The sequence below is a fragment of the Tinamus guttatus genome, unplaced genomic scaffold, assembly GCF_059628265.1.
Source record: "Tinamus guttatus ecotype Peru unplaced genomic scaffold, ASM5962826v1 Tinamus_guttatus_pri_ptg000307l, whole genome shotgun sequence".
NCBI lineage: Eukaryota > Metazoa > Chordata > Aves > Tinamiformes > Tinamidae > Tinamus > Tinamus guttatus.
In genome coordinates, this window is record NW_028288841.1 from 3,626,397 (window position 1) to 3,653,729 (window position 27,333).

The window sequence follows — 27,333 nt, forward strand, 5'->3', positions numbered from 1 at the left end:
AAACTTATTGCCTAAAACCTCTTCTGGACCAGAATGTCAATCCTACTTAACAGCATATTACATCTCATGCAGTTCCTAATCATCAAAGAGTCATCATGAAAGGACTGGGAGATGTATGATCTTCCGTGTGAGAAACAAGAAGCCAATTCAACATCTTAATGTGTCACATTTTAATGGAAATGCACGTATTAGAAAGCGAATGTTAACAGCGAATCACTTCACCTGAAGCTGAAGGTTACCTTTGCCACCAGGAGTGTTATCATTTCTTTGACGGTTTCCTCAATTAGTTCATCTATTTTTGAATGGTACTGATGCTAAAGAAAAATAAGAGGAGAGGTGGAGGAAAATATTAGCATTGATCACAGTCATGAGCTCTATGACTCTCAGCCACTTCCCTTGATAAACTACAATATGCCGTAGCATTACACTGAAAAATGATGCAGCTTATTACGTTGTGCTCTACTCCCGTGGCTGGGGTTATACAAGACCTTAAATTCAGGAGGATCCTAGAGCAGTTGGTGAAGCATGGGCAGAGCCTGCCCTCTTGGGGGGCCTGCAGCTCCAGGGGCTCCGGGCCGTGCCGGAGGGGAGGCTTTGCCATGCGGAAGCACGCCAGCGATCCTCAGTGCTCACGGAGACCCCCAGGCCTTTTTGCTTCGGTTTGGCAAGCGCCGCCCAATTCACTTTGTGCCGGAATCACACCTGAGAACTGGATCCCCGCAGCAGGGGTGCGGCCAGCCCTTTCCCAGGGCCCCGGGAAGCACAGAGCTCTCCGGAGAGGAAGAGGAGAGCAGTTTCTGTGCCGGAGGAGCGTGCAGCGGGCCGAACCACTGGGGATAACGTTGTGCACTTCCAGCCTCCTCCAGCAAAGCGCCTGAGCACGGGTCACGCACCGGGTTCAGCAGGCACATGGGTAAAACTAAGCGCTCCTTTAAACGCTTTGCTTAGTGACTACCAGGTACTTAAAAAAAAACCCAACCCAACAAAAAAACTGCAATGAACCACGACAGGTCTCTTCGCCTCATGCGGAAGCCAGCAGGCAAGGCAGCTCCGAGCGCTGCGCGTCGCGGCCCCGCGGCAGCCGCTCGGGCCGGGCGATGCCGGCGGCACCAGCCGCTCCGCATCCTCAGCCCGCGCTCGGCGCACGCCAAACCTCGCCGCGCTTGGGAGCTCTGATGCAATCAGCTGCAATATGGCTAGAAAAGGTACTAAAATACAGTCTTCCACTAATTTAGAAAAGACCTGTTTCCAATACAAGATTTAATTAGTGAAAACATACAGTATATTCTTATTTTCAATGGACTGAGAAAATACTGATTATGACTGCTTTCCAACACAAAACATTTGATTTTTCAGTCAAACATTTCAAGCACTGGTGCTAGTCACTATATTCATTACCACTTGGCATTAATATTGTTTTAAAATGTTAACATCAAATCACATTGAAAGAGACAAATCTGCTTTAAATACTAATCAGACTTTGGGGAATGAAGACTGTGAGGGTTTACAAACGCTAGATGCTGGTCTCAGTGTCTGATGGGTAGTAAAAACTGTTTCTTTTTTTCTACGACAACAACATATTAACACAGGAATTCGGAAAAAAGAAATAAATGTAGGACAACACTTACCCACTCTTTAGCAAACTTTTCAGATGATTGGGGACAGAAATAAAGAGGAAAGTGCAAAAGACAGGAAAAAAGAACATATGAAGATAAACAATAAATAAAACAAAATCTTTAAAGAAAAGGGACCATTTAAATGAGGCTATGAGAAAAGCAGCATCATGCACAGAAACAATAAGCAATGGAAAATGAAACGCAATCAAAACCTTTTGCAAGAAATAGCCGATTGCTACCTGGATCATTTGCAGGAAGCAAAACAGCAGGAATGGACAGGATTTTACACTAAGTCTGTGCTGAGCATCTCTCTTAGCTTTATTTCACTCGGCAGAGGGGGGACAACCCTGTTGACAGGCAGCGCTCGGGATGCGGTGCAGGGCTGCACAGTGCTGCTGCCATCCCACCTGGACCAACTCAGTGACATGTCACTGAATCGGGGGATGCACCAGGTACAGCCACACGATGGGCTGCCTGTGTCAACTGCCAGGCCAGCTCAGAGCAAAAAGCCTCCAGGAAGAAATGAGCAGTATTTGCACCGGCAGTTCCCATCTCAGAGTCTTGCCTTGCAGGCCAAGACATTTGCATGTCTTACAGCAAGCAGGGCTTATCTGTTTAATGCAAACTTGTGTTTTTTTTCCCAGAATCGAGCTGCCAGGTCCCCTGTGCACCTGGAGACGTAGCCCCAGGGTGGAGGGACCTGTAACAGTTGGATACCGGTGGGAGCTGCTCAAGTCCTCAGGTACAAGGCCAGGACCTCTTGGGGAGGACAATGAAGGGGGTCTGCACATATGGGGAATATCCTCCCCATGGTGTTTCCCTTCTGCAAGAGCATTTTCTGTGTGCCCAGAAGACTGTGCAACCAAGTTGCTGGGTAATCCCCTTCCTGGAGCAGCAGGCAACAAGGAGCTGAGGGAAAGAGCAAGGGCTGCTCAGAGTCCACCAGGCTCTGGGGACCCTCGAGGGACGAGAGCAACATGGGGGGCTGGGAGATGGCTGCTACGAGAGGGCTCGGCTGGCAGGGAGGAAGGGGACAGCGAGGCAGGTTCAGCCTGCTGGAACAACGGGTGACCTGGGCCTCAGCATGTTGTCCCAGGTGGCTGACACCTGTGGGGAGGCCACTTGGAGAACAACCTGGTGGGTTGGTGAGTTTTGTCTGAGCAGGGTGACGAAGACCTTCACAGGTCTACCCTGAACCTGCCGCCTGCAGAGACCCTCCTTCTTCATGCTGCATAAAAAGGTGCTAATTCACCCGATCTCAGGTCTCCAGAGGAACATGAGCTGCTCAGCTGCGCCGCAGCGGGATGGGGCCATTCAGCTGTTCACCTCAGGGAGTCCTTTCCCCTGCGTCTCCACCTTTCCAGGGCACTCCCGGTGCAAAGCCCCCGCTCTGGATCCCTCCATCCCTCCGTCACGTTGCTGCAACCTGCTCGGGGCGGTGGGATGCAGGCGGTGCTGCTGGAAGATGCCATGCGGATGGCGGTGCCGCAGGGAGCGTTTCCTGCACCCGTCAGCGGGACTATCCCGGAGGATGGGAGGACACACGTGCGACCAAGGGAGCGCCGGAAAATGACGGTTGCAGCATAGGTCATGCACGCGTTCGGAGCGATGAAGCCAGGGCCTGGTTTTGAAAAGCACGTGCACTGAGCGTGGACGTGGACATGCCCACGCTGGCTCCGCGTGCTCAGCGCCTGCTGCTTGCCCAGGAAAACGCGAGCGGGGCCGGCTCGGGATGCGCACCGGAGATGGCGAGCGCGCGGCCAGGAGCGCTCAGAGGCGCACGTGCTTTTGGAAACGCTTGCCCGCTGTAAGTGATGCTGTATGGAATTCAAAGTTCTCCTAACTCAGTATTACGTATTGTGGATTAGTCCAAAAGACATGCTTAATTCACCTTGTCATCACACTATTTGAATCGAGGGATTTTGGCTGCTGGAGGTAAGGGATGAGATTTATTGCTAACTGTTTGTTTTCACTGGATGCATTATGGATATTATTGTTATTAACCCAAAGAATGGCTAGTGCACAAAAACAATACAGTGTGAAATGCATAGACCAATGTATTTTCAATTAAAGGCTTGTTTAAAAAGCAAATAAGAGTGCTGACGGCAATGAAAATGCAGCATTGAGAAAAAGGAACGAGAGCAGGAAAGGAGCCTCTGTGGCTGAGCATGCACCACGGTGGCATCACTAGGACTTGGATCGCTCGGTCCCATCGGGGCTGGAAAACCCGGGGAAAATTCAGGCCTGCAAATCCCCCCGGGCCAGGGCAAACAGCAGGGCAGGGTGCGACCTGGGCTCCTGCACTAGCTCTGCCTCCTTCCCTTGCAATCCCCAGCTCTGTGGGATGCACACGCTGCCCTGCGTGCACTGAAGCTGCACTCTCATCTCCACCTCCGGAAAAGCTCCCGGCTGGGACAGGGTAAGACAAGGCTGAGTTATGCAGAATGACTCTTTAGTGCTTCCTGCACAGAAGTCTGGCTCATAAACTAGAGTTTCTAATAGCTCATTTTACATTTCTGGTGAAAATGCCTGGGGTTAAAGATCACCTAACTGGTTTGCTTTGCTCAGTGTAATCACGACTTTTGATTGAGTTCATCATAGTTTTCTATTAGCTCAATTATTACAATCCCTAATCAGTGCACTACAATGATTCAACTTGACTTTATGTGATGAGTATCTTGCCTTGTCATGTAACAGATTGTGTGTATGTTGTATTTCTCTAAGGACCATCTGACCTTGGATATTAAATAGAAACATACTAGACCAACTGAGAAACATTTAATACATACATTTATCCCCTTAGATGTATTAAAAATTCAGAGGAAAAATAAATATTTAAGATGGTAAAGTATGTTTACCAAATGTTTTAACAGCTGCCTTTAGAGACAAGGAAATGGAAATGAAATGATGGGTGTTTGTTTCACAGGGTATAATCTGAAAATGCATTCCCATATCTGCTAAAGTGAAATCTAAGCGGAGGTAGTCTCCAAAGACAGGGCCAGTGGGTGCAAAGGAAACGATAGAAGTGAGGTCAAATATTGCACCGAGAAAGTCTGTCTCTCTGCCCACGTGCAGCTTCGACAGTGACAAAAATCAACATTTTGTTTCCAATGAAAATGCCTCCCTTGACTAGGTCTGAGCAAATGCGGATGTGCAAACAACCTCTTTGATAATTTTTGCCCTTTTTGCTCTTTTTGAGCTGCCTGCAAGGGGGATCCCAGTCTCTGGGCACGCTGCTGGGCAAGGAGAGGCTCCGGTTGGCAGCGCTGGAGTGGGTGCTGCCGATGCCGACTCTCTCACGTTTCCACTGGGGATTGCAAGAGCCGGGGTGGCATTTTGTCCCCTTCCCGTGGACTCTAATGACAGAATTACGCTCGAGCCTTCACCCTGTCGCCTCCCAGCACGACGTCTCAGGGCAGGGCCTTGCAAAGCTTTGAGGAGCGGAGCTGGAGGCAGCCGAAATATGGAGCAACATGAGCAAATGGAGGTGGCGGGGAAGGAAAACTCATTAAAAGGAAGAAAAGCAAAAGGGAGGGGGTATAAAACACTGCGGCCCTAAATGATAACTTATGCACTGATAATTTACATCTGCTTTACAGGTCTATTATTCCAGCTATTTGTTAAAATCCTCATAGCACAGTGACTGCGACTTGCCGCAGCAGTGCTGCTCTCTTGGAGCTGCCATCCCAAACACCTTCTCCAAGCGGCACACACAGATTTCCTGGGATGAGAGCAGATGCCAGGGGGCTAGTTGGCTTCTTGACCTCCAGGTTGGCTGGGCCAAACATGCAATGTAGCTGATGCTCAATATTCAGAGGAATCTCAGTTAACTACAGAGCATCATATGTCAGCATGAGAGGATACGGTGAGGGTCTGGTCACACTAGGTCCACAGGCAGCTAAGGTTATCCATTTGGTACTATATGAATAATAAACCTATTGATTTTATTAATAAAACAAGCCTGTCCTGTCACAGTATTGAAGCCTGGTTGATCTCCAAAACCTCTCCATCTCAGGGATGGGGGCAGTGAAATTGGAAGGGCTTCGTCCTGGTTTGATCCCTTGGCCAAAGTGGGGGCAGATATTGGAGGCAGCTGTTGGCTGAGGGACTGTGGGGGATATAAAGGGCACTAAAAAGGAAGAGAAAAATAGTGGAGAACTTAATGTCTGGGCTCAGACAACTGGGGAGGAACCTGATGATGAGCAGTCTGAAACCCCTCTTGCAAAGTGACTGTCACAAATAAAAGGTCACCACTGAAACATGTATAAAAAAATAAAAAGGAAAAAAAATGGGCCTGATCCAAACTCCACTGGTGTCAGGGCAGGGATCCCTGTGGCATCCAGTGGGCTTTGGAGCTGGCCCTCACGGAGGAGCAGAGATCAGAATGAGGTAAACAAGGAAAAAGAACCAACGACTTGCAATGATTTACTGTAAAATCTGACCATGCAAAGTTGTAGTGAAAGAGCTCATCTAGGAAATGCTGACAAGCAGTGAGACAGAAGAGCCAAACAGTATTTGTGAATTTATTCTGGACTGGTATATGAATAATTAATTTGGCTTCAAGCCACTGTAGCAAAATGATCATTGTGATGCATTGAATCTCGACCAATTTAGCATGTCTTTCTAATTCATAGATCAGTTCATGGAAATTTCAAGCTGCAACAATGACTTTAGAAGAAAAAATGTATCAGCAAGTAATTAAAACAGGATTGTTGTTTGAAAACTTGAGTCATTAAGAACCTGGAAATCTCGGCTCATCAAACTTTTTAATTATAGCCAATATTTGAGGAAGTCATCTCACCTGCAATTTTCAATCTACTTAGCATTTTTTTTTTCTTTATTGGAAATACAGCAACAATGTGGCATGTCTGTTTTCCTGAGGCTTGGCTATGGAAAATAGTCACAGACAAGAAGTCTGTTGCCTACAGCTGGCTCCAAGGTGGAATTAATGACTCAATAAATATGGGTATCATGCAGCAGCAGGCTTTAGAGACACCTTATGCATACCACAGTCCTTGCAAAAAATCACTTCTGTATGGCAGGGATTCTGACTGTTTATATTCATTAGATTTCTTTGAGAGCAGCCCCCTGCATATTCACCGGCACACTCTACATGGAAGGCTAAATCCACAACTGACACAACATCTCTGAAACTAGCAGAACAGGAGATAAGAACTTTCATGACATTGCCTTTAAATTATGTGAAAAGAAAAACGCAAATTTTTACCTCTTGGCCCATTTCCATACTGCAAAGCTTTGTGGACTGAGCTTTCGCATCCACCATGACATTAAACATGGTGCATATTGACTGAGGGACCCGGAAATCTGTTGATCGGCTGGTTTTTTGCAGCTTTACTTCAAATGCAATCCTGGTTCTATTAGAGAAATTGGAAAATATGTTTTAGTTGTTTTCCCAAATATGAAACTACTAACAAAGTGAAACACAGTGCTTAAAAAGGTTCAACAAAATGGAAAGCCGAGTGCTACTGGAAGTGTTATAGTACAGTTGTCGCAAATCTGTTTTTACTAAAAACGATTTTCCAGTTTAAAAAGAAACACAGTTTACTGAATATGTACTATTTATAAAGTGTGGAACGGCTGCAGAGAAACTATGACTTTCTCATGCTTGATAAACAGTGTGATGATGTTAGGAACAGCAGTGTCAATATGCACCTATAATTTGGTTGTATTAGCTAATTTATAACCACAGTGGAAATGCAGACAAACAGCAAGCCTGATGCATTGCAGGAAGTTCCTAATGCTGCATTAATACTAACTTACAAAGGACAAATTTGTTCATTCCTTGACTTGATGGGCACTGCTAGATCATTCCATTTTTACATCTATATGATTTACTTGGCTGCCAAAACTTCCTAATTCTCTCTTAAGTTTATAAAAGTGATTTATCTGAAAAACATATACTTACCAGCATACGTCTGTGAAATGGGCACTCACACAGTCATGCACACATGAAAACACAAACCAGCACAAGTCCACACACAAACTCACGGCTCTTGTGAGGCTGCACTACGTTAAAATTTGACATCATTGGCAGGCAGTAAGAAATCTTGCTATAGCAAGAGCTTTGGCTGAGTAAAGATTAGAGAATTTGCTCATCGCATTTTAGAATATCAAGACACTTGTGACTGCAAGATATCATGTCAGGAATCCAACCAGTCTAGCGGACACGACCTTGTCTTTTCTTTGAGCCCCTCTGCAGATTCCAGAGGTACTTCACTCCTCTAACTTAGTGCAGAACAATTATCACATCAGAGAGCATCTGCCAACAAATGGGCATAGAAGCATCAATGTAGAAATAACAAATAGTATCAGGTGCATCTTAGGAAGGACTTTAATCTTGAAAGATCCCCCAAGGGTTACGCAAATGAAAACTAATTTACAAAACGAGAAACTCTCCTTGCGATCGGATCTGAGTCGGTCCCAAGGTCCTCCTGCCTGGATTCGTTAGCAAAACGGACCTGTTTTGTACGGACTGCTTTCCTGACAGCACCAAAATACAACCAAGTGAGGAAGGTGGGGCGCCTGCTCCATGGTATTCAACGGTTTAGAGACAGACGCGAAGAAAATGTTGGGTCAAACCGAAATTGCTAAAGAAACCTTAGCCAGGCCCTGTTTGCAGGTGATATAAATAGGGAAGGCAGCATATTGGTTTACATCAGCAGTGGCATTTGAACTGATTTAATTACCAGTGCCAGATTTAGCCTGGACTCAGGGACTAAAATCTTGATAATTACTGAAGGGACCACAAGTGACTGGGATTTTCCATCTCCTTGCAGATACGAGCATGTTCTTTCTTACTTCTGTTCAGAATCATATATTTAGTCACAACATTTCAAGCTGGGCCAGGTTTTTAGAGGGGTAATATATTTTTAAAAGGTTGAAGCACTTGGGGAAAAAAAGCCCCAGCTTTCAGGCACACAAGCCCTTCTTCAGATGTTCCTAGAAACTTGCTTATTTTTTGGAGTTATCTCAGCTAGCCTTTCTTAGTTCTGCAGATCATCAGTTATAACTGTGCTACAAGCAAATGTATTTACCATACAGTTATTTAAAAATGCAAAGGTGTCCAGTACCAGGTGCCCTTTTTTTAAAAAAAAAAAAAAAAAAAAAAACTAAAAAGAGAAAAAATAAGTATTACGCTCATGGAATTGGGTGGCACAGCAGAGAGCAGAGCTCCAGGCTGTGCGCACAGACGGCCTTCAGGGAGCCAGGTGGAAGCAAAGCGCAGAGCTGAGCCCAAGTGCCGAAGAACTGCGCTTATCACTTCAGATTGCAGATCGGCATCCACGCTGCTGCGGGAATAAGCCCCACTTTGTCTCAAACGGAGCATTTGCTGCTAGCAGGACCCTGAGCAAACAGCACTCGGTTTGCCCTTAAAGAGTGGTCAGAACTGAAAGGCCACCAACACCGCTCTCATGCCAACGAGAGGACTGAAGACCAGCTGCAGCAATAAATGGCAACCTGCTCAATGACAAAGACGTCGCAACCGCCCTGTTTGCACTTAAAAATTGCTGGGGTTTATTCCAGGATGGCAAGAGCAAGCCTCAAACTGTCTGTGATCCAACGTGCGACTCCGCTGCCTCGATCACGGGGACCCAACGTGCCTTTGCCGACGCTGACGTTATATTCCCGGGATACGAGGAACTCGTGAACAATAAACCCCACTGCTGCATTGCAGAGTGACCAGAGAGCTGTGCTGCCCCACCACACAACCCGTGCTATTATTAGCACCCACTAGCTCTAATAGGCACGGGTTTTTCCTCTGCTGCTTCTCTTTGGCTCTTGGTCTTTTGTGCAACAGAGAATGCAAGGTTCGTTTCTCCCTAATCACCGCTGAAGCCAAATGAACATAAACTACCATGCAAAGTTTGACAATGGAAGTTTAACACTTTGTTTTCAAACAAAAACTGCCTGTACATTTGAAAGCTTTTTTTAAAAGAAACCTCTCTGTTTTGGAAGTTGTGCAGGTAACATCACATAATGTAGTAGTTGATGTAACAGTGTTTCTCAGTCAAAGAGAGAGGAGAGACCTGTGTGCCTTGCTACACAATACCCCCTTCTGGGGATTAAATTTTAGCTTGATTTTTATTTCTTTTTTTTTTCATGTATCTGTGGTTCTCATATGGGTGTTGGGATCCTAGGACTATGTCCTCAGCACTCAACCTCACTGACACCAAACTTCATTAAAAGGGCTTGTCCTCATGCGAGGACAATAAGGAAGACTTCATCAAAACTGGAATAACAGCTGATTTATCACTATATGGTGGCAATGATCTCCAGACCAAGACTTACTTGGAAGAGCTCAAGACTGCCAGCCATAGGGTGGCTTTCCACCCAGCTGTGCTTGGTGGCAGAGATGACCCATGGTCACTAACAAATGAAGTTTAAGGGAAACGAAGTGGAAGTGAAGCTGAACAACAAAGCCCAACAGGACAGAAAACAGGATGCTCCCGTGAGGAAGCTGCCCCGCGGCTCTGAGCGCACGTACCTCTTCACGCAGGACTCGATCATGTCACTCGCCATAAGCTTCAAGCGTTGCTCCAAGTGTTTCCCAAACTCCTCCTCGGGCCAGTGCAAATCCCGAATGAAGGTCTGCAAGGCATCCAGTTTCCAGAACAGATCTTCCGAGGTGCCCGAGCCGTTGCTGGCGGGGTAAAACGGAAATGAAAGTCATAAGTGGCATCAGGCTTTGCACACCCTGATGTGGAGACCATTCCTGTAACAGGCGTGGAGCAGACAGTAGTTTCATACACAGGACAACGCTGGCAATCTCCACCATCAGGATTTTGAGTTTTACCATACAGTTGCCTAGTCTACCTTGCTGTCATAACCCACAAAGCTTTCCAGACCAGATGAATAAGACAACATTATGAATTACACATATTAACAGGAAGAATGTGTGTATGGTAAAAATCAGCCTTAGTTAATAACCACATTAATGTCCGTGATTATTAAGAATTAAGGCTAGCAGTTGTGGCAGAAAATCCTTGATCAATAATAACTACCATACCAGAACGTATGCAGTTATTAAAATTTAGGGTTTCATGCAGTTCAACCCCCTCCAATTTGTATATCTAGCTGGCCTTGTCCCTCCCCAGGGGCTCCCCGTTTCCAGGTAAGGGACAGTGCTAACAAGTGGTGAGCGAGGACACGCTTTATCACTTTAGTTCTTGAACAGCTGGAAAAAAATCGGGGTAAGTCAATTGAACTAAGGACACTAGACATTCCACACCCAGGAGTTTTGGCTGGATTGACTGCTGCACCTTTTTGCAGATCTGCCTCTTGCAAAGGCAGCTAGAGGACAACAGATTTCTGGGCTTTTGGATTCATTTTTGCAACATCTTTGGTTTGTCCCCAAACTCTGAATTTCTCTCCAAAGCGTAGAGTCTCTCACCCACACCTCTGTCCAGATGGAGCTCTCTGACCCTGCAGTATGCAGCTACCGTGGTGCTTTTCTCAGCATAATCATATCTCAAACCTCCACTTCTTATAGAATAAAAAACACAGCTTTGATCATGCTCTGCTTGTGCAGAGAAATTTATGCATCCGTAACCCTTTTCTCTCCCTCTTCCCCTCTCCCTCACTTTTTTTGCAGAACAATTACCAAGGGAGCTTCAAGAGTTTCACCCCCCCCTCCTCGCATACCACTAATGCTAACACAGTAATTTATAAGATATTTAACACACCATGCATTACCACTTGTGCTGACATCATCTATAGAAACAGATGAGGGAGTGTGTTTCTATTGTGACAGATGCCAGCTGCATTGAGTTAATGCTACAGGAAATTAGAGCTAATACAGACAGGGCTACTGCAAGGTGGAAACCAGATTCCCAACATGCTAGAAGGGTCCTATGGGGCCCTGGGCTCAAAGAGGTAACAATATATAAAGAATGAATTGTATCGACCATAAGATAAATGTATCTGACACTAAGCAACAGGTAACACGTCCTTGATGGAAGGGAAGGGTGAGTAAAAGGAAACCAGGAAAATGAAAAGATAAAGAATCAGGCATTTTGGTTAATAGCGTCTTTTATCGAAGGACAGGTCTGTGAAACAGTCTCAGATGTTCACCTAGCCACTGTTTTTTAGTTTCTCCTGGTTCAAACCTGCTTTTGGGTATAAGTAATGCGTTGGAACTAGAGGAATTTATATCTTAAATAATTAAACATGCATGAAAACAATAATTAGCATTTACTATAGTAATATTTTGACACCCACTTGGTTTCAAAATTTTAAAAGCATTATTCATAGTGCTTTTTCTTCTTTTGAATCAGCTCATTATTAGGGTCCCATGCAAGCAAACACTATTATATTTCCAAGGTGCACTGGTAATATTTTGCTTGTGAGCACCACAGTCACTCACAGCAGCTCGTGATACCCCTTTTATGCTCAAGTTTTACATTTCAGAGGGCTGGCCTGGCTTTCTATCATGGCATGATTCTTATCTTTTCAAGAGCAATACCACAAAGCATGCACAGAGAATAAGATTCAAACTTCCAAGTAATTATTTACAGACAACTGCCTAGTCTAGCCTTTAACACAGCTATCTTAGCATGAATATGAGTTGTATCACTTTGACACACAAATGACTGTGTTGATATTTTAGAAGTGATTTTCAAGCTGTAGAAAGAGGAAGCATCAGTGTTTGCTTTACTTCTTGCCGCTGCTTTCCAAGCAAACCTGTGCGTGGCAGAGGCAGCGTGGTGGACGCCAGGTGTAGATGTAATCGAGGGGGGTTCCTAGCTGTCGGTCCCATGATCCTGCTGCCGCTCTCCATCCGCTGCTCTCGGCCCTGACGGAGGACGAGCTCGTGCCCAGGAGCATCTCTGCCCAGGGAAGGGGCAACGTGGGCTGCCCATCACTCTGCTGAGTGGGGATGCTACCATGAACGATGCCCTCCTGCTTTCTAGGAGAGCTCTGGAGGCTTCCTTCTGTCTTACGGCTTAAAACAGGAGCCAGAGCAGGGAAAAAGCACCAGAAAATGAGTTTTTTGTATTCTTCAAGCTGCTGCTTGGGCTCTGGACGCGCTGTGGGACAGCGCAGAGCCTGAGGAGTTGGAGCACTTGGGCATGGGGCAGCGCAGCAGAACATGGGGAGGCTCAGCATGGACAGCCCGTAGTGGGCACGATGTGGCTCTGCCCCACGGGTGCTGTCCCCTCTGGGGCTGTGACTGGCTCAGACCACCCGGTGCCAGCATGATCCCCAATAACCTGCTTGAACTCGCAAGTAGAACTGCTGAGGTGCCAGCTCTCGTGCTCGGATCTCTCGGGAGAACAGCTACCTCCAACGCCGAGAGGCTGGTTTAGTCCTCTGCGTGCTGCCCTGCACGCTGCTCGGTGGCCAGGACTCCTAGTGTGAATCTGCTATAAAAACAGAAGTTGCCCAACTTATGCTGAACCCAGGGGTTTGCAGCACTTCCCTCCCGAGTGCACATCCAGCAGCATCCCAAAAGGCAATGGGAAACTGCAATCTGGATTTCCTAAGCCACAATCTAAAGCTGAGATTAAAGTCTTGGATACTTCAGGCTATGAAATTTAGCTGCATTCTGGGGCCTCCCACAAACTGAACAAGAATAGTTGCAGTGTGTGGTCCTCTTTGGTAAACTGTTTCATCAAAATTCCAATAAAAGTTATCATCTAGGGAATGTGGAGCTCGCATCAAATAAAATTCACATTTAGATCTACATCTGGTCCACAGAAATTGGTTCATTTTATCTTTTGGACAAAACTCTTTGCTGAGACACTTTATCTCACATCAGATGCTTTGTGGTTCCGATGTCATTCAGACCAAGCCCCGTTGTCGACAGCTATTTTGTAAAGCAGGAGACTTGCTCAAACTCTCAGTGGGAGTCAGATAAATTTTCAATATTTAAGTAAAAACCCCTCGAAATACACATGCCAGAAATTCACGAGTGTCTCATTCAGGAAATGTCTAATTAACTGTATCACTCTTTAAAGTTTTATATAATGCACAGAAACAAACAATACATATCCATGCCAAGATGACTTTAAATTTAAATGAGATCTAATTTGAACTGAATACACACTCAGAATCATAAATAGCAGCCATCCATGACGGTGCAGAAAAGCTAGGCATTTGTGGGATGCCTAGCGGGATGTTAACTGGTAGATTTGGTACTTTAGGGAGATTCACATTTGGTAGGTTCACATTGGGCAGATTACTTGTTAAACTCCTGTGGAAGAAACAGACAGAAAGAAAAAATACCATAACAGTGACAATGCAGATGTAGCAGAAGCACGTGACACTCATAAACAAATCTGCAAAGTTCACAGCACAAGGACAGTTAAAAAACTAAAGCAAAACATTTCAGAAAGAAGCATGAGTATGGAAGCTTAAGTGCACTGTTTTTGCAGTCTGCAATAGAAAGCAAGTTACTAAAAAAAAAAAAAAAGAAAGAAACAGCCGAAGAAGAGGAATCACAAAGTAGCAAATCAACAGAGTACTCAAACACCCACACAAAAACTTTCAAGTCCTGATATCCTTTTAAAAGTGCAGAGAGCAGCCTTTACTTGAAAATATCGATCTCATAAGCAAGCAAATCTCAATTCTTACATACTCCGGTAGGTAAGATGGATACATGAAATAGTATCTAAGAGATCTACTAGATCTACTAGAATAAAACTGGAGTATTTTTCTTGATAAGGATTCAAAACAATCAACACAGAGCTGGGAATTCTGGCCCTGCTGAAGTCTATAGGAGTTTTTTCCTGTCATTGAGCTGAGTGGAGTCAGGATTTTACTCCAAGAACTTGCTGTTTTTCTTGCACTCTCCAGACAAAAATGAAGGCCTCATCTGGAGCAATAATGTGAGGTTCTTCCTAACCAAAGCCTAGCGCCCTTATCCTGCATGCAGAGAAAACGGGTCCTGTAGGATTATTCCAATCCATGCATTTGAACTGTGAATGAATTACATTTAATAAATCCAGGACTGGTGCATGAATCTTTCTCGCCTGGAAATGGGCTGTGAGGTGTTAACACATTCAGAGGTTAATTTACGGAGCACGTGTCCTTGGGCATCATGACTATAACAAGCATTTTCTGATGTGCAACTGTTATGCAAAAACAGATCTTTTAAGAATGGGTTCATGTATTAATTTAATGCAGCACACTCCTCTGAAGCAATGTGCTGTATAATAACACTGCATGCCTGGAACCTGCAAAACACCCTGATGCATTTCTGCATGTTAGGTCCTCAGATTTTGTAACTGGTCTGGCTCTATTTTCACGAGGACCCCACCACAGTTATATTTTATATGCAAAATAAAAATGTCATGTGGTTTGGGAGAGCAATGACAGAACTCGATTACCTAATTCTCATATTTCCTGGCCAGTTTGGGAAGTTTATCTTGTTTCTGCCTTAACACAGCAATACTGTGTGGCACACTGACACAGTCCATGGATGGTCTTTACTATCTCACTGCAGGGATAAATCCATATGCTCGTATAGCTTTTTTACTGGATCATTATTTGGGCTCAGTAAAAATGGAAACAGGACTTCAGGATTCCAGCTTCATCCTGTTCTGCTTAAGTCACCGGCAGCTTTTCTCCTGATGTGCCCAGGCACAGTTTCAGCATTTAAATTTCCCTTCTCTTAATGCTGTACCAGAACATGCCACCTTAGAAGGTCTCTCCCACTTCCCCGGATGAAATAGAAGTTCTTATACAGGCGGCATTACACGGAGTCTTGGAAAGCTATCAAATCCAACATTCTGTCTTCCAGGGAATATTACAATCCTAGCAGTTTTCTTGAGTCACAAATATATTTTGAACAGCATTTCTTATTATAATTTTTGTAAATCAAACCCCAAAGTAATGGGCTTGGCTCGCTATACCACATAAATATTTGTTACTGCAAGCAGAGGTCTGAACTATGTCACTACAAGAATTCAGTTTGACATTGCTGACAAATCCTAGGAAACTCGAAGTGACTTGGATTCCCATTCTCCCTCTGTGAATAAAATCCTATGTTTGGGGAAAAACACAATCCAAAGTCTTTCTCCAATGAAAAAAAAAAAGGCTGTTCTTGTTTACCTTTGTTTCTACACCTCTTAGTGGCTTAGATTTTGTGTGATCTGCTTTTTCTCTATATTAAGCGGCCGGCAGATAAGGGAATCTACTACCATACCACCACCATGCATTGTTTCCATTCATACTGTCTGTGCCTATAAAGATGACATGATTATTGAATGATACACAGATTCCATAGTGATTGAGAGAGTGCTAAATCTTCAGAAATGGCAGTGCATGTGGTAAAATACTGATACGCAATAAATAAAGAAATAGCAAGAGGTGGACAACATATAAATGTATAAGGAAAAGCAACTTAAATAACTTAGCCAGATGGTAAATACATAAATCAGAGGACCTTTGGCTTTAATATTAAAATTCAAGAAGTGACAGTGTTATATTAATAAAAACACTGTATTAATAAAATATGACTTCTAGAGTAAACAGTATACTATATTCACATGGAAACATATTTCTTTTATACAACACATTATTTTGCTGATGCAAGGATATGTTGCAAGAATAAGTTAATACTCTTAAAACAAAACAGCAAAATAATGCAGTGTATTATGTTAGCATACAGTAACTAATTTTAAAAAATATTCTCCTGAATTGACATGCACAGTTTTGCAGGTTCAACTGATCTAATTATCTGACTAACAGTTGCAGTGAGACCTGTAAAAAATGATTAATATTACCAACAAATGTTCAAGCCTGCAGTTGCTCAGACCATAAAACTACAGGTCCAAGATGAGAAACTGTTTCGAAACGCTTGCCATGCCTGTTTAAGATGGGTGGCTAAATATAACCTCAGCCAGCAGGCAGGGAATGCGGGCATTTGGATCACCAAAGATGAGGGCTGCCTGATTTAAGAAGACTCATTTCAGGACTGGATCTTGGCACATTTGATTGAAGAAGCACATTATGGAGAGGTACTGCTTGTTTTCTAGTGTCCTGATTCACTCCCTTTCTTGCCTGTTAGCTAGATGAATGGCTCACACCTGGGCTGCAAATTAAGCTCTCAGTGCAATCAGCATTCTCTCTAGCAACATCCCATGGCTCACCCTGCAACTGTGATACACAAAACAAGGACCATCACAAGGGGACCACTGCTCTAGAGCAGGCACTGAAACGGGGGTGGACAATCACAGCATTTTTACTCAGTTGTCCCCTGGTTTCAGGATATGGGCCAGGCCAGCCTTGCCCACACTTTGATGCTCAGTTCCCGAGTGACCCCGATATCCTTTATCGATGCAGGAAGCAGCCTGTCTCTTCCATCGCTCCCTAGACTGACCAAATACTCCAAGAGCAAGTCCCCTAAAGCCCTGGTATGAAGAAAAGAGCTTAACAGTGAAGTAGACAGTCAAATATGTGCTCTCCCTCTGCCTGATGCCCACAAGAGTAACAAACATATTCATTATCACTACAACAGTGCTTCCTTTCAGAGGAAACATTTTTCACTAGCATTCTGTAGAAGAATCTCATCAAATGATTAGCATAATCACACCTCTTGGCTTAATTACTTTTTATTTATTAATGATAGGTTTATAAATAGTTTTTAAAGGATTGGTAAGCAATTAATAGACATTAAAGACAGGACTACTGCGTGTTAGAGAGATCGATGAGTGATTTCCTAGACAAGTTATAGAAATTGGTTGTCACTGCACTGCCTTCAGCAATTGCTCAGAAAGCTCTTTAAATAAAGACACAGGCACAGAGAAACACACACACACACACACACGCACGTGTCTGGTGGCTGCAAGATAAACTGGCATTCTGCGAGAAGCTATTATGGAAAAAGTCACTGCACGACGCAACTTTTTGAGGACCTCTCGACTCACCAGAGAACAGAGCTACTCAATATCCTCCGTATTTGGATCACTGTGCGTAAGGACAAGCGCTCCACATTTCTCTGCGTGGATTCACACAAGCACACCAGCTGCTCTAGCTATAGGGCAAGGACCCCCTGCAAATTCAACAGCTCTGCAGAGGAAGACTATATAGCCCTCATGAGCACATTACATCGGTGCTCTTCCCCCCATGTTTCCAATACTTAAGAGTATCTTTCTCTCTGTTTGTGATCGCTATACCTAACTTTGGTAGCATAAGGTGCAGAGTATTCAGCAATGAAAATAGAAGAATTACATGCTTGCAAACTGCCATCTGGTCAGGTTATGGAGGGCTACGTATTTCAGCCTTGATTGCAAGCATGAGCACAGAGAAACCCTTTCAAAAGACTCGAGGTTATGGAATAATTTCCTGGCTGATATGAGATAATGAGATTTCGTTCTCACAGCTCACTGTAGAGATCCAAAGCAGGCTCAGTGGAACAGACATCTATGCTGATTTACCCTTCCGGGCCAAGCTGAAAGCATTTCTTCAACACGGAGGAAAGCTGTGGAACCATACACGTCGCATGGCGTTTCCAGGGCCAAAAAAACTGTGCTGCAAAGGCTGCAATGGAAGGCCATGACTTGGCTGGTCCAAAATATTTGAAAAGCAGTGGTTTAAAAATCAACTGTGCTGCAGTATGGCCAAGTGAATGAAGAAGGAGGTAGGTATAGCAGGACAAATCAAAGAAAACATGTCTATATGCCTCGAGTTTTTCTGCAAGTTCACTGCAGATCAGATAAAGAAGAGCAGGTGGCCTGCCCAGGAGGCAAAGGATGAAGATACCTTAACATTCAGTTTTGAACAGTGCATGAAAACTGTCATAAGACGTTAGGAATGACACCCCTCTTTTCCTTTCCGCAGTTATATGTCACCCTCTGCGCGCTCGCTGGTAAATCCCTTTGTCAGGTCGGATCCCGCTGAGCTGCATTTGCAACTCACACTTCTGTGCGTGAGACACAAGGACAAAATACCAACTAGTGAAGAGAAAGACGGTGGCTCTTTTCACCAGATGGACACAAGCTTCTTGCGACAAGCACCCACTTTCCTGCTGGAACAGATCTTTTAAATACCCCATGCTGTAAGATGGACAGATATTCCATCCTGGGCTTTCGCTTGTCACGGCAATGCACAAAGCGCTCAGTAAGTCCTGAAAGCGCAAAACCACGAGGACTAATAAAAGATCTTTAAAAAGCTGTTATAGTTAATGTGAAAATGATGGATTTCGGCATATCCAAGGACAAAGCATTTTGGTAAGCAGATACTATAGGCAAGTACTTATGTACACCTACAGTTTAGCCAGAAAGGCAAGTAAAAGCCCAGACAGTTCCACCTTGTGCTAAAAGCAAAAATATAGAATTAATTGCATATTGGATGCTTGGTGGACAGTTCCCCAAAGTTAAGTGCCATTATTTCATAACAGACAAGGAAATACAAACATATTTGTTCCTAAAGCAAGGCTCTAAAACTAAAGTTAATGCTAACTTTGAAGTGAAATTCTGCTTGAAGGAGTGGCTGTAAAAATGGCATTCTCCTACTCGAAAGATCTATTTCTTGTATGTTTTCTGGGTCACATCTGCTTATTTGAAACATGGTTTTTTAGGATTTTTAATCCTGTTAGCCTTCAGATCAAAGACAGCAAATGGAAAGTGAGAGAGACTCCTGAATGCCAGCCACTTAACCCCACTCAAAACAGAGGGGATGGTCAGGTGTCAAGAAAAGGCCTGAGATTTGGCAGGCAGAACCCTTACGGATGCCGAGGATGCGCAAGAGAGAAAGGAAAAAACTTGGGCGATCAGATTCCAGGTTGCATATGGGAGGCTGGCTGCGGAACAAAATCTCTTTTCCCTGTAAACTGAACATATTTGGTGTGAAAAGCCCTGAAAGACCACACGTTCTTTTATACAGCAACCTTTGAGAGCACAAAGCCACTTAACGTCTCCTAGAGAATCACAAAAAAGCAGGGGAAACAGACTCTCCAGAGGTCATCCAGTCCAAATCCCCAGTCTGGAGCACCATCAAACTCCTCGCTGTTTGCACAGGGTCAGTCTTTCTCTTTTAATATCTTTATTAGCAGGAAAAGTCAGCGCTTTTCCTTCATAGGATCCGACTTGGCTCTTAAGAGCAAGCATGACAGGGTTCAGCAATGCTTCAAAACCTGTGAAATAACAACAGTAATCTAAAGTGCATGCCACATTTTTATCATCCGCCAGTTCTCGAGTTCAGTTGGGGTTTCTCTCAGTCTGCTCATTCCTTGCTTGCAAACTCCTAGTTTTCAGAATTTAATAATTGATTCTGCTCGAACCATCTCCCCTATGTTTCCTCAGGGTTTCTGTGTGCCAGTGGCTTGTGAGTTCACCAGGTTCCCTGTGGGGCTGGTCCCTTGGTATCTCCTCAACAGTTTCCAAACACCCATCCCTGAACACGGAGGGTTTGGGAGCAGTGGCTCCGGTCGGGAAGCGACACTGCTGTCCTGAAACCCGTGTCACAGCCAGCACCAGCAGGGCTGATTTGAGAGCACAGCCCAGCGCTGCGCTATCCCTCCATGGGGTGGGTGGAAGAAATCAGTATTGAGAAGAATAAATACACCAGTGACTCACGCAGGTTATAGGGCTGGACTGAACACAGTAAAGCAAGGTTTTTGTTCTGAAAACGAGCTATTTGAGATCCAAAGCAGCAATGGAAAAGGCCTTTTGGAATGGGATCCAAAAAGCCATGCCAACTAAGAAGGATTTCACATTTTCATGCTTTCATGTCCAAAGGCACAAGGTTTGAACTGAGGTAGCAATGCATTTAAAAAAGCAAATACCATTTCCTTCATTAAATTGAAAACCCTGAAGAAATCAGGCCTTTTATTTTTAGGATTAAACTAGAAAATATAAAGCACTTTCTGCATGTCCAATGTACAGTTTGCTAATTCAGCTCTGTATGAATCTCCATCCATTTGCACCCAAATTCCGATTGTATCAAAGGAGGTTTCCTTACTTTACTGGCTCCCATGATTCCCGCTCAAAGCCCCTGTGAATTGATTGTGCAATTGAGGACTCCATCAGATCGACATATCTAACAACAAGTGGAGCAAACAGGTCTTGAAGGTGTTTGTGGAATTTTCCATTGCACAAATTATCTAGAATAGATAAATAAAAGTATAGTAAGAAACTACCATTACCAAACATCTCTGCAACAAACCACAGCGTGGCACTTCATTACACAATGAATTTGTCAGCTAATAGGAAGAAACTTCCAGAACGTAACAGGAGCAGGTATCATCAGCAACGTTAACGACAAAGACAGCAGGAGTGGCTTCGTAATTGCAACAAGCAAACAAACAGTGAATCTCTCTCTCTTTTTTTTTTTTTCCACATTAGCATCAAACTTATACGTTACAAATACATTACCACCTCCTGGGAATAAAATGGATGTAAGCAATACAGCAGGGCAAACACTATAGCTTTGGCAAGGAGGAGAATCATTTCTTCATCTGGTACTTGCTACCACGATGCTGAGGATGAAGCCTGGCTTCTCTGTGCAGCCTGCAAAGCTCCTGGGGACCCTGGGGACCCTGGTCTAGCACTTCATTGGGAGCCAAATCCCCAAGGGTTTTGCTGGTACATGCCCACATGCTTTGGAGAAGGCTCCAAAACCCCCAAATTTTGCAAAGCACTGTTCTTTTAGGATACTCTTTCTTTCATTTACTTTAAGGATTTTCCTCCCCTCCTTAAGTCTTTTAAAGCAAGGACTTGTGTTTTGCTCCACGTTAAGTAACTGCAGTACATACATATAAAACAATACACACACTTAACAACAGTGAGATCTAATTTACCTAATTCCCTGCTTATCACGCTGTTATTACCAAGAGACTTGAGAAGATGAAGCAAAAATAAAAAGTTCAGCTTCTCACCTTGGACAGAGGCACCTCACTTAAAGGATGTCTGTCTGTGCATCAGAGTACCATTTTTTTTCTAATATAAATCAAAGTCAAGTGGCTACCAAAAGGCTATTTTCTTTAAAGCTTTAGCCACCTCAGTACTCAAAGCATCACGGAGTAGGAAAAGTACTATCAATAACCTGAACTGTCCCATGAAAAGAAATGATGAAAATACAATACATACAGTCGCTACGGAGGAAATCGTTTAGAAGCTGAAAGAGCGGGAAGCTGTCCCATGTGTCTGGGGCTTGCACCTCTAATGCAGCATCCATATCCACTGCAAACAGTGACAGGAAGGTCTCCGCGTGCTCAACCATTAAGTCTGACCACCAAGCAAAGGCCTTTAGAGTTGGTAGAGAAAAATAGCAAAGAAATATGTTAGTCCTCATAAAGCACAGTAAATGAGGCTAGGCCACATATCTCCCCAAATGTGCATCCCACAGAAACTCCCTTTATTGTAAAGAGAACAGTGCTTTGAAGGGTTAGCCTGCACATGCAGCGCTGATCGCATGAATTAGGCACTGCTATTTTTACACAAAAAGGATCTTTTTGGAGCTCCACTCTAAAGCCACACAGTTGTAACATGATGAAAGAAGTTTTATCTGTTCAATTTACAATAAATCACTTTTCTCATCTTTTATCATGCTAAATAGCAGGAATATCAGAGAAATCAACTACTCATTATTCTAAAGTATAGAAATTTGGGAGTTTCTTCACTGTGTTTGTGGGTTTTCTGCTGTGTTTTCCAACAGTTTAAATTTTATTCAGATTCATTACTTCTATTTGTCTTGAAAAACTAGAAGCCTAACATTAAAATCTGTCCTAAGTCGCTCACACACTTAGAAGTATTTCAAGCACCACTGGGAAAATTTACTATAGCACTGTTCATTTTACAGGGTTAGCTGTACGCATTCATATAAATACACTAGCACCTTTGTAATGCTGTTTATTAGGAAACCAAATTACAAAGCTCTATTATCAACATGCCAAAGATTTAAAAAAAAAATCTAAATCAAGCCTGCATTTCTAAAGAGGCAGGAAAAAAAAATCTAAACTTGAAAACCAAAAAATATCAGTGAAGTAACTCATTCTCATGCACATGGGTCCTTCAGATTCAGTGTACGGGCTCTCTGACGTGACATTCACATCATACATGGCTCAGATGTGAATGCTGCGAACGCATGCATGCGTGTGTTCAGTAATCACTTCTGGCTGGGAACATGCAATATGAGAAGTGCTGTCGTTAGGACCATGTGCTGTAATTTTTTAAGTGAGAGGAAATTACTCGGGGACTTAAAGGATCAAAGAAACAGCTCTCCAGCACTTTGCGAGAAAAAGAAACCTGCAGCACAGCCACCAGACCTCATAGATGGGAACAGATAAACTGGGGAACTATCAGGCAGGAAGGGGTATTTTTTGCCTCCTGGAAGGAAGATTTTGGCAGACACAAATAGGCAGAATGGTCTTTAGCTTCCTCAGGGTTGCGTTTTGATTCACGGATGTTTTCTCACTGACACTGATGAGAAAAGCAGGATGCCAAGAATCCACTTGGTTGCTCCTGTCCTAGGGACCTGCAGGGAACAACTCCAAACCTATTTTGACTCCTTTACTCCCCCAGCTGCACAACAGACTGATATTACCTCGCTGTTAATCCACTGTGTTAAAATAAAGCCAGTGTAGGATGTGCCTGGGCGTTATGCACCCTGAGCACAGACGAGTGGGGAAGTAACTCACCCCCAAACTCATCTCACTACTGTGAAATGAGAGCATCAAGACTCAGGGCCGTGTCTGACACAAACTTTTGCCCAAAACACAGGTGAGAAATGAGCCAACACTAAGAAGTGCTGCAGATGACTGTCCTCTTAAAACAAGCAGTAGTCTCCAGAGGGGTTTCTGTTCCAGGAGAATGGCAGGGTTGTCCTTGCACTGATGGGTTATGTCTCGTTGTTGCTTTTTCCTATTTTTTGCCTACTACATCGTCTCCCTGCCCATCCATGCTGCACGGATCAGAGCTATGAAGGGTCAACTACAGTCAAATTTTAGGAGGAAGGAGAGAAGGGGGAGCCAAAGCAACTCTTCTGTAACAAACCCCAACATTTTCACTTCTGAGTCCTGCAATAAAAACCTGCTTCCATTAAAAAGGGAAAAAAAAAAAAGCTATTTTAAAAGAAATTAGGAAGAAAAGCATGTGATCATTTGCAGAAAAAAAAAAAAGCCCAAAACATCCTCTGTTCTCAGTGAGCAGGATTTTCCTGCAATGGGAGCCTGAGCACTGTAGTCCAAAAATCACTTTCAGGATGGTAACAGCTTATTCATTTACCATCTACTTACCTGCTTTAAAACACAACTTTAAGGAAAAAGGCAGGCTTTTTAGCCAAACACACCTACTATTGTATATTTTACACATGGGTACCCATGTATATATGTATGACTTCAAAGAGTTAAAATACATATATACATATACACATACATATACATAGAGAGAGAACGCAAGTTTAAAAATACATGAAGGCCAGGGTCTGTGGCATTTGTCATCATCCATCCACCAGAAGGAGAGCAGAGCTTGGAGACATTTGATGAGCGAGATGACAAAATGACAGAGACTTCTCGCTCTTATGTATTACATAGGTAGGCACACTACGTCTTCCACATTTTTATCTGGGCTGTTTTGCTTCTCTGTTATGCGAGAACAAGATATCTTACTAAATATGGCATTTTTTCTAAAGCTTTCCAAACGCTTTTCATGCTCTTGTGATTGGTTTTCTCCTTTGACTTCTGTTTTCTGGATTCTGCTTGGCATGTCTACTTGGATGTGAATATTAGGTAGAAAGGGGGGCAATTTTAATGGCAGCAGTACTGATTTTCAGCAAAGAGGTCATACCTGCAACAAGTGATGCAATTTAATTTTCTGCAGACCAACCACAACAGACCTAAGGGGGTAACTTGCAGCTTGAGATTTCTCAGCTCCAGGTGAAGGGATAAAGCATTAAAAAAACTCACCTGGAGTCATTAACTTCATAAAGTAGCTGTTGTTACACTGGCAGAAGCAGCACAGTGCTGGAGTTTGATTATGAAATAAGACATGCTGAAAAAATGCACAATGCTGCAACACGTCTCCTGGCACGGTACGAGAATAATGTGGCTGTTGTGTATAACAAAAATAGTGTGATAAAGTCTCTGGTTTCCCTTCGTTTGGGGAATATTCAAGTGTGCAGAGTGCTGGCCAACTGCCTGGACGCTACTGAAATGCCACGTAAACCCTCAGGCCAGGAATTCATTTACGTACCGACAGCGCAGGGACTTCTCGACAGAGATGGATTTCACCCTTTCGGGTCACCGTGCAGAAGGGACCAGTATTTCTCCTATTCGTGTTGGCATTAACCTTCTGTCTCTAATCAAAACCTTGTGACACAAAACACACCGAAGAAGAGTTTTGAATCTTCCTCCTTGCAAGGATCCTATCGGTGCAGCAGAGAGAGCATGACTGGTCCTCTAAGCACTTGCTCCAAAAGCCTACTATTTGGAAAACAACTGGTATTTTAAAAATAGCTCCTCCCACAGTGTTTTTTCATGTAGACTGCGCTGGAGATGGGTGGAATAAAATACGTGTTATCCTTGGGCAGTTTATCCCAGCTTGGGTGTAAGAGCAGGGCTCTTGCGCGTCCTCTTGCTTTTGCAAACCCCAAGTTCATCTCACTCTTCTCCACGGATATTCTCTCTCTACATATAAATACTGTATATCCAGTACGAGGCACATACAGACAAAACCAGAGGAAGAACACTGTCATTCTAGTCACTCGGGTGTTACTTACTCCATTTCCACCACAGTGTACTATAGAGATCAGGTGAATGCAAAACAACAGAGGTAACAACAGGCTGAGGAAAGTTTCCAGGCAGGTAGGGTTGTGTTGGGATGTAACTGCAGCGCTCGTCAAAAATACCCATTGCTGCATGCATGGACTGGGTAACTATGCCACATTTACCCTCCTGTGTGAGGCTACCAGCTCCACAAGCAGCCCGCTCCAAGTTGCCGTTACATTCCTAGGTCAAAGTTACGGAAGCAAGGGTAACCCGGGTAAAATCCCGTCAGGAAACATGGCACTGAGAGGGCATGCACGAAATATGACAGGAGGTGACTCCGTTCATTCACTTTAGTCACATACCTCTTTCCCCTGCCAGGATCATCCAAGATTGAATGAACAGTAGAAAAACAGGGAGGAAATTTAAATATGCAAGCAGGCATTAGTTGGGTGTTGTGGATTGTCGTGTATTATAAACCAGTTAGTTAAATTATACTGCAAATTTTAAATAGACATTGGCATGATTTTTCGGTGATTCTGAAATTATTTAGCAAAATATAGTGATTATATATATCAAAGGGAAGGAAAAGAGAAAATCGTGAATGAGCGCTACCAAATCTATAGTCATAACCCATAACTGTCCATTCTGAACTTCAAAATGATTAACTTTGCAATGCTTGTCAGAGAGCACCGGCTTTTTACAGAACACAGGGCTCAATCCTGCACGTACTTACACAGGGGCACAACTACTTACTTGGGCAGTCCCTACGAGGTGGGAATGTCGGGACGTGTCGGCAGTGGCACTGCTGGCTGCCTGTGGATTCAAGTGTTCCTGGGATCAAGCCCCACGCTACTGATTTTCTTGTACATATTTGACTTAGTGAGACATAGATTATCTTGGCTTTTTAAGGCATGAGTCTAGAGCACGTTGGAGAGTCAAAAGCAAATTCATTAGGCACTGGAGAACCCAAGGAGCGAGCGACAGGGAATGATTCATCCTACCCTCGGCCACTGGCAACTGAGGTATTCCCAGGAAGTCACGGGAGAAGAGGCCAGTAGAAAAACAGGGAGTTAAAACAGCAGTTTATCATGTACCACAGGGGCCAGGTCACAGCCCTGGAAACTATGTGAATGTTCAGAAAGGGACAAAAATGCCTCAGGTTTCAAGGTGGTCTCGCTCACTATGACTCCCGGCAGCAGAGTGGGCTGCTGCTGACAGCAACCGATGCTAATGTGCAAACACAGGACATTTTGGAGAAAATAAGACCTTTCCAAAAGCGCACAGCCTCTCTCTTGCATGCGCTTGGTGGCAAATCTATTTGATCAGACTTAGTTCTTGTTGGCGCGGCACGAAAGGCTGCAGACCGACACAGACAAAAGCAGAATTTAATTATTTTTCCCTCTAGTCCTCCCTCCCTTCTGAATAAAAAAAAAAGAGCCATCTTCCTAAAACTGCCCTTCACCTCCTTTGCACCTTCTCGCTGTTATTTCAGAATTACTGTTTCAAACCCGGCACCTGTTGGAAGAGGTCAGCCACACGTGCAAAGCCCTGGGGAGCCCTGCGGGCCGGCACCTCGCTGCTCACCTCGGCGTGGTGCTCCTCGTTCTGCTGCAGCACCTCGATCACCAGCTCTGCCAGGCGGATTGTGTCTTCTAACTTTTTAGCTGGGGTGACTAACCGGCCTACATTCTCTGTAGTACAAGAACTCGAGTTAAAAGGGAGGCGGGAGGAAAAGCTACATGCACAGTAAGTCACTTCGGGGGTTTCAGAAAAAAAAAATCCCATAATATTCTACAGCTTTAAAGATCTTTTCATGCATATGTTAAATGCTTATGTAATTAGTACGGAGCAAACCAGAAAGCCACATTCGTTATATTACTATGAAAATGCAGTGCTCCAGCTCTGAATTTCAAAATACTGGCAATTTTTTTTTTTTTTTTTTTTTTTTTTTTTTGCTTTTTCTGCTGATACGGGCATACTTTATTAGTTCAAATAAGAACATTGCATTCCCTAAAGACAGCATCTGGCTAGTAATATATGAACAATATG

General features: G+C 43.9%; 1 protein-coding gene across 10 annotated transcripts in view; it reads right to left on the bottom strand.

Annotated features, from left to right (window-relative positions):
* Positions 1 to 27,333, bottom strand: part of CADPS (calcium dependent secretion activator) — a 198,121-nt gene that overhangs the window by 26,102 nt on the left and 144,686 nt on the right. For 5 of the 10 annotated variants that reach the window (XM_088528265.1, XM_088528264.1, XM_088528263.1 and 2 more), the window contains 7 exons: positions 26,869 to 26,975; positions 21,668 to 21,824; positions 20,541 to 20,682; positions 13,684 to 13,830; positions 10,123 to 10,278; positions 6,844 to 6,991; positions 240 to 314 (listed from right to left, as the gene is read on the bottom strand). In XM_088528265.1, coding sequence (XP_088384391.1) covers positions 240 to 314; positions 6,844 to 6,991; positions 10,123 to 10,278; positions 13,684 to 13,830; positions 20,541 to 20,682; positions 21,668 to 21,824; positions 26,869 to 26,975 — 932 coding nt within the window. The remainder of the gene's footprint in view (positions 1 to 239; positions 315 to 6,843; positions 6,992 to 10,122; positions 10,279 to 13,683; positions 13,831 to 20,540; positions 20,683 to 21,667; positions 21,825 to 26,868; positions 26,976 to 27,333) is intronic. The other 5 variants (XM_088528269.1, XM_088528268.1, XM_088528267.1 and 2 more) reach the window with 1 other exon arrangement.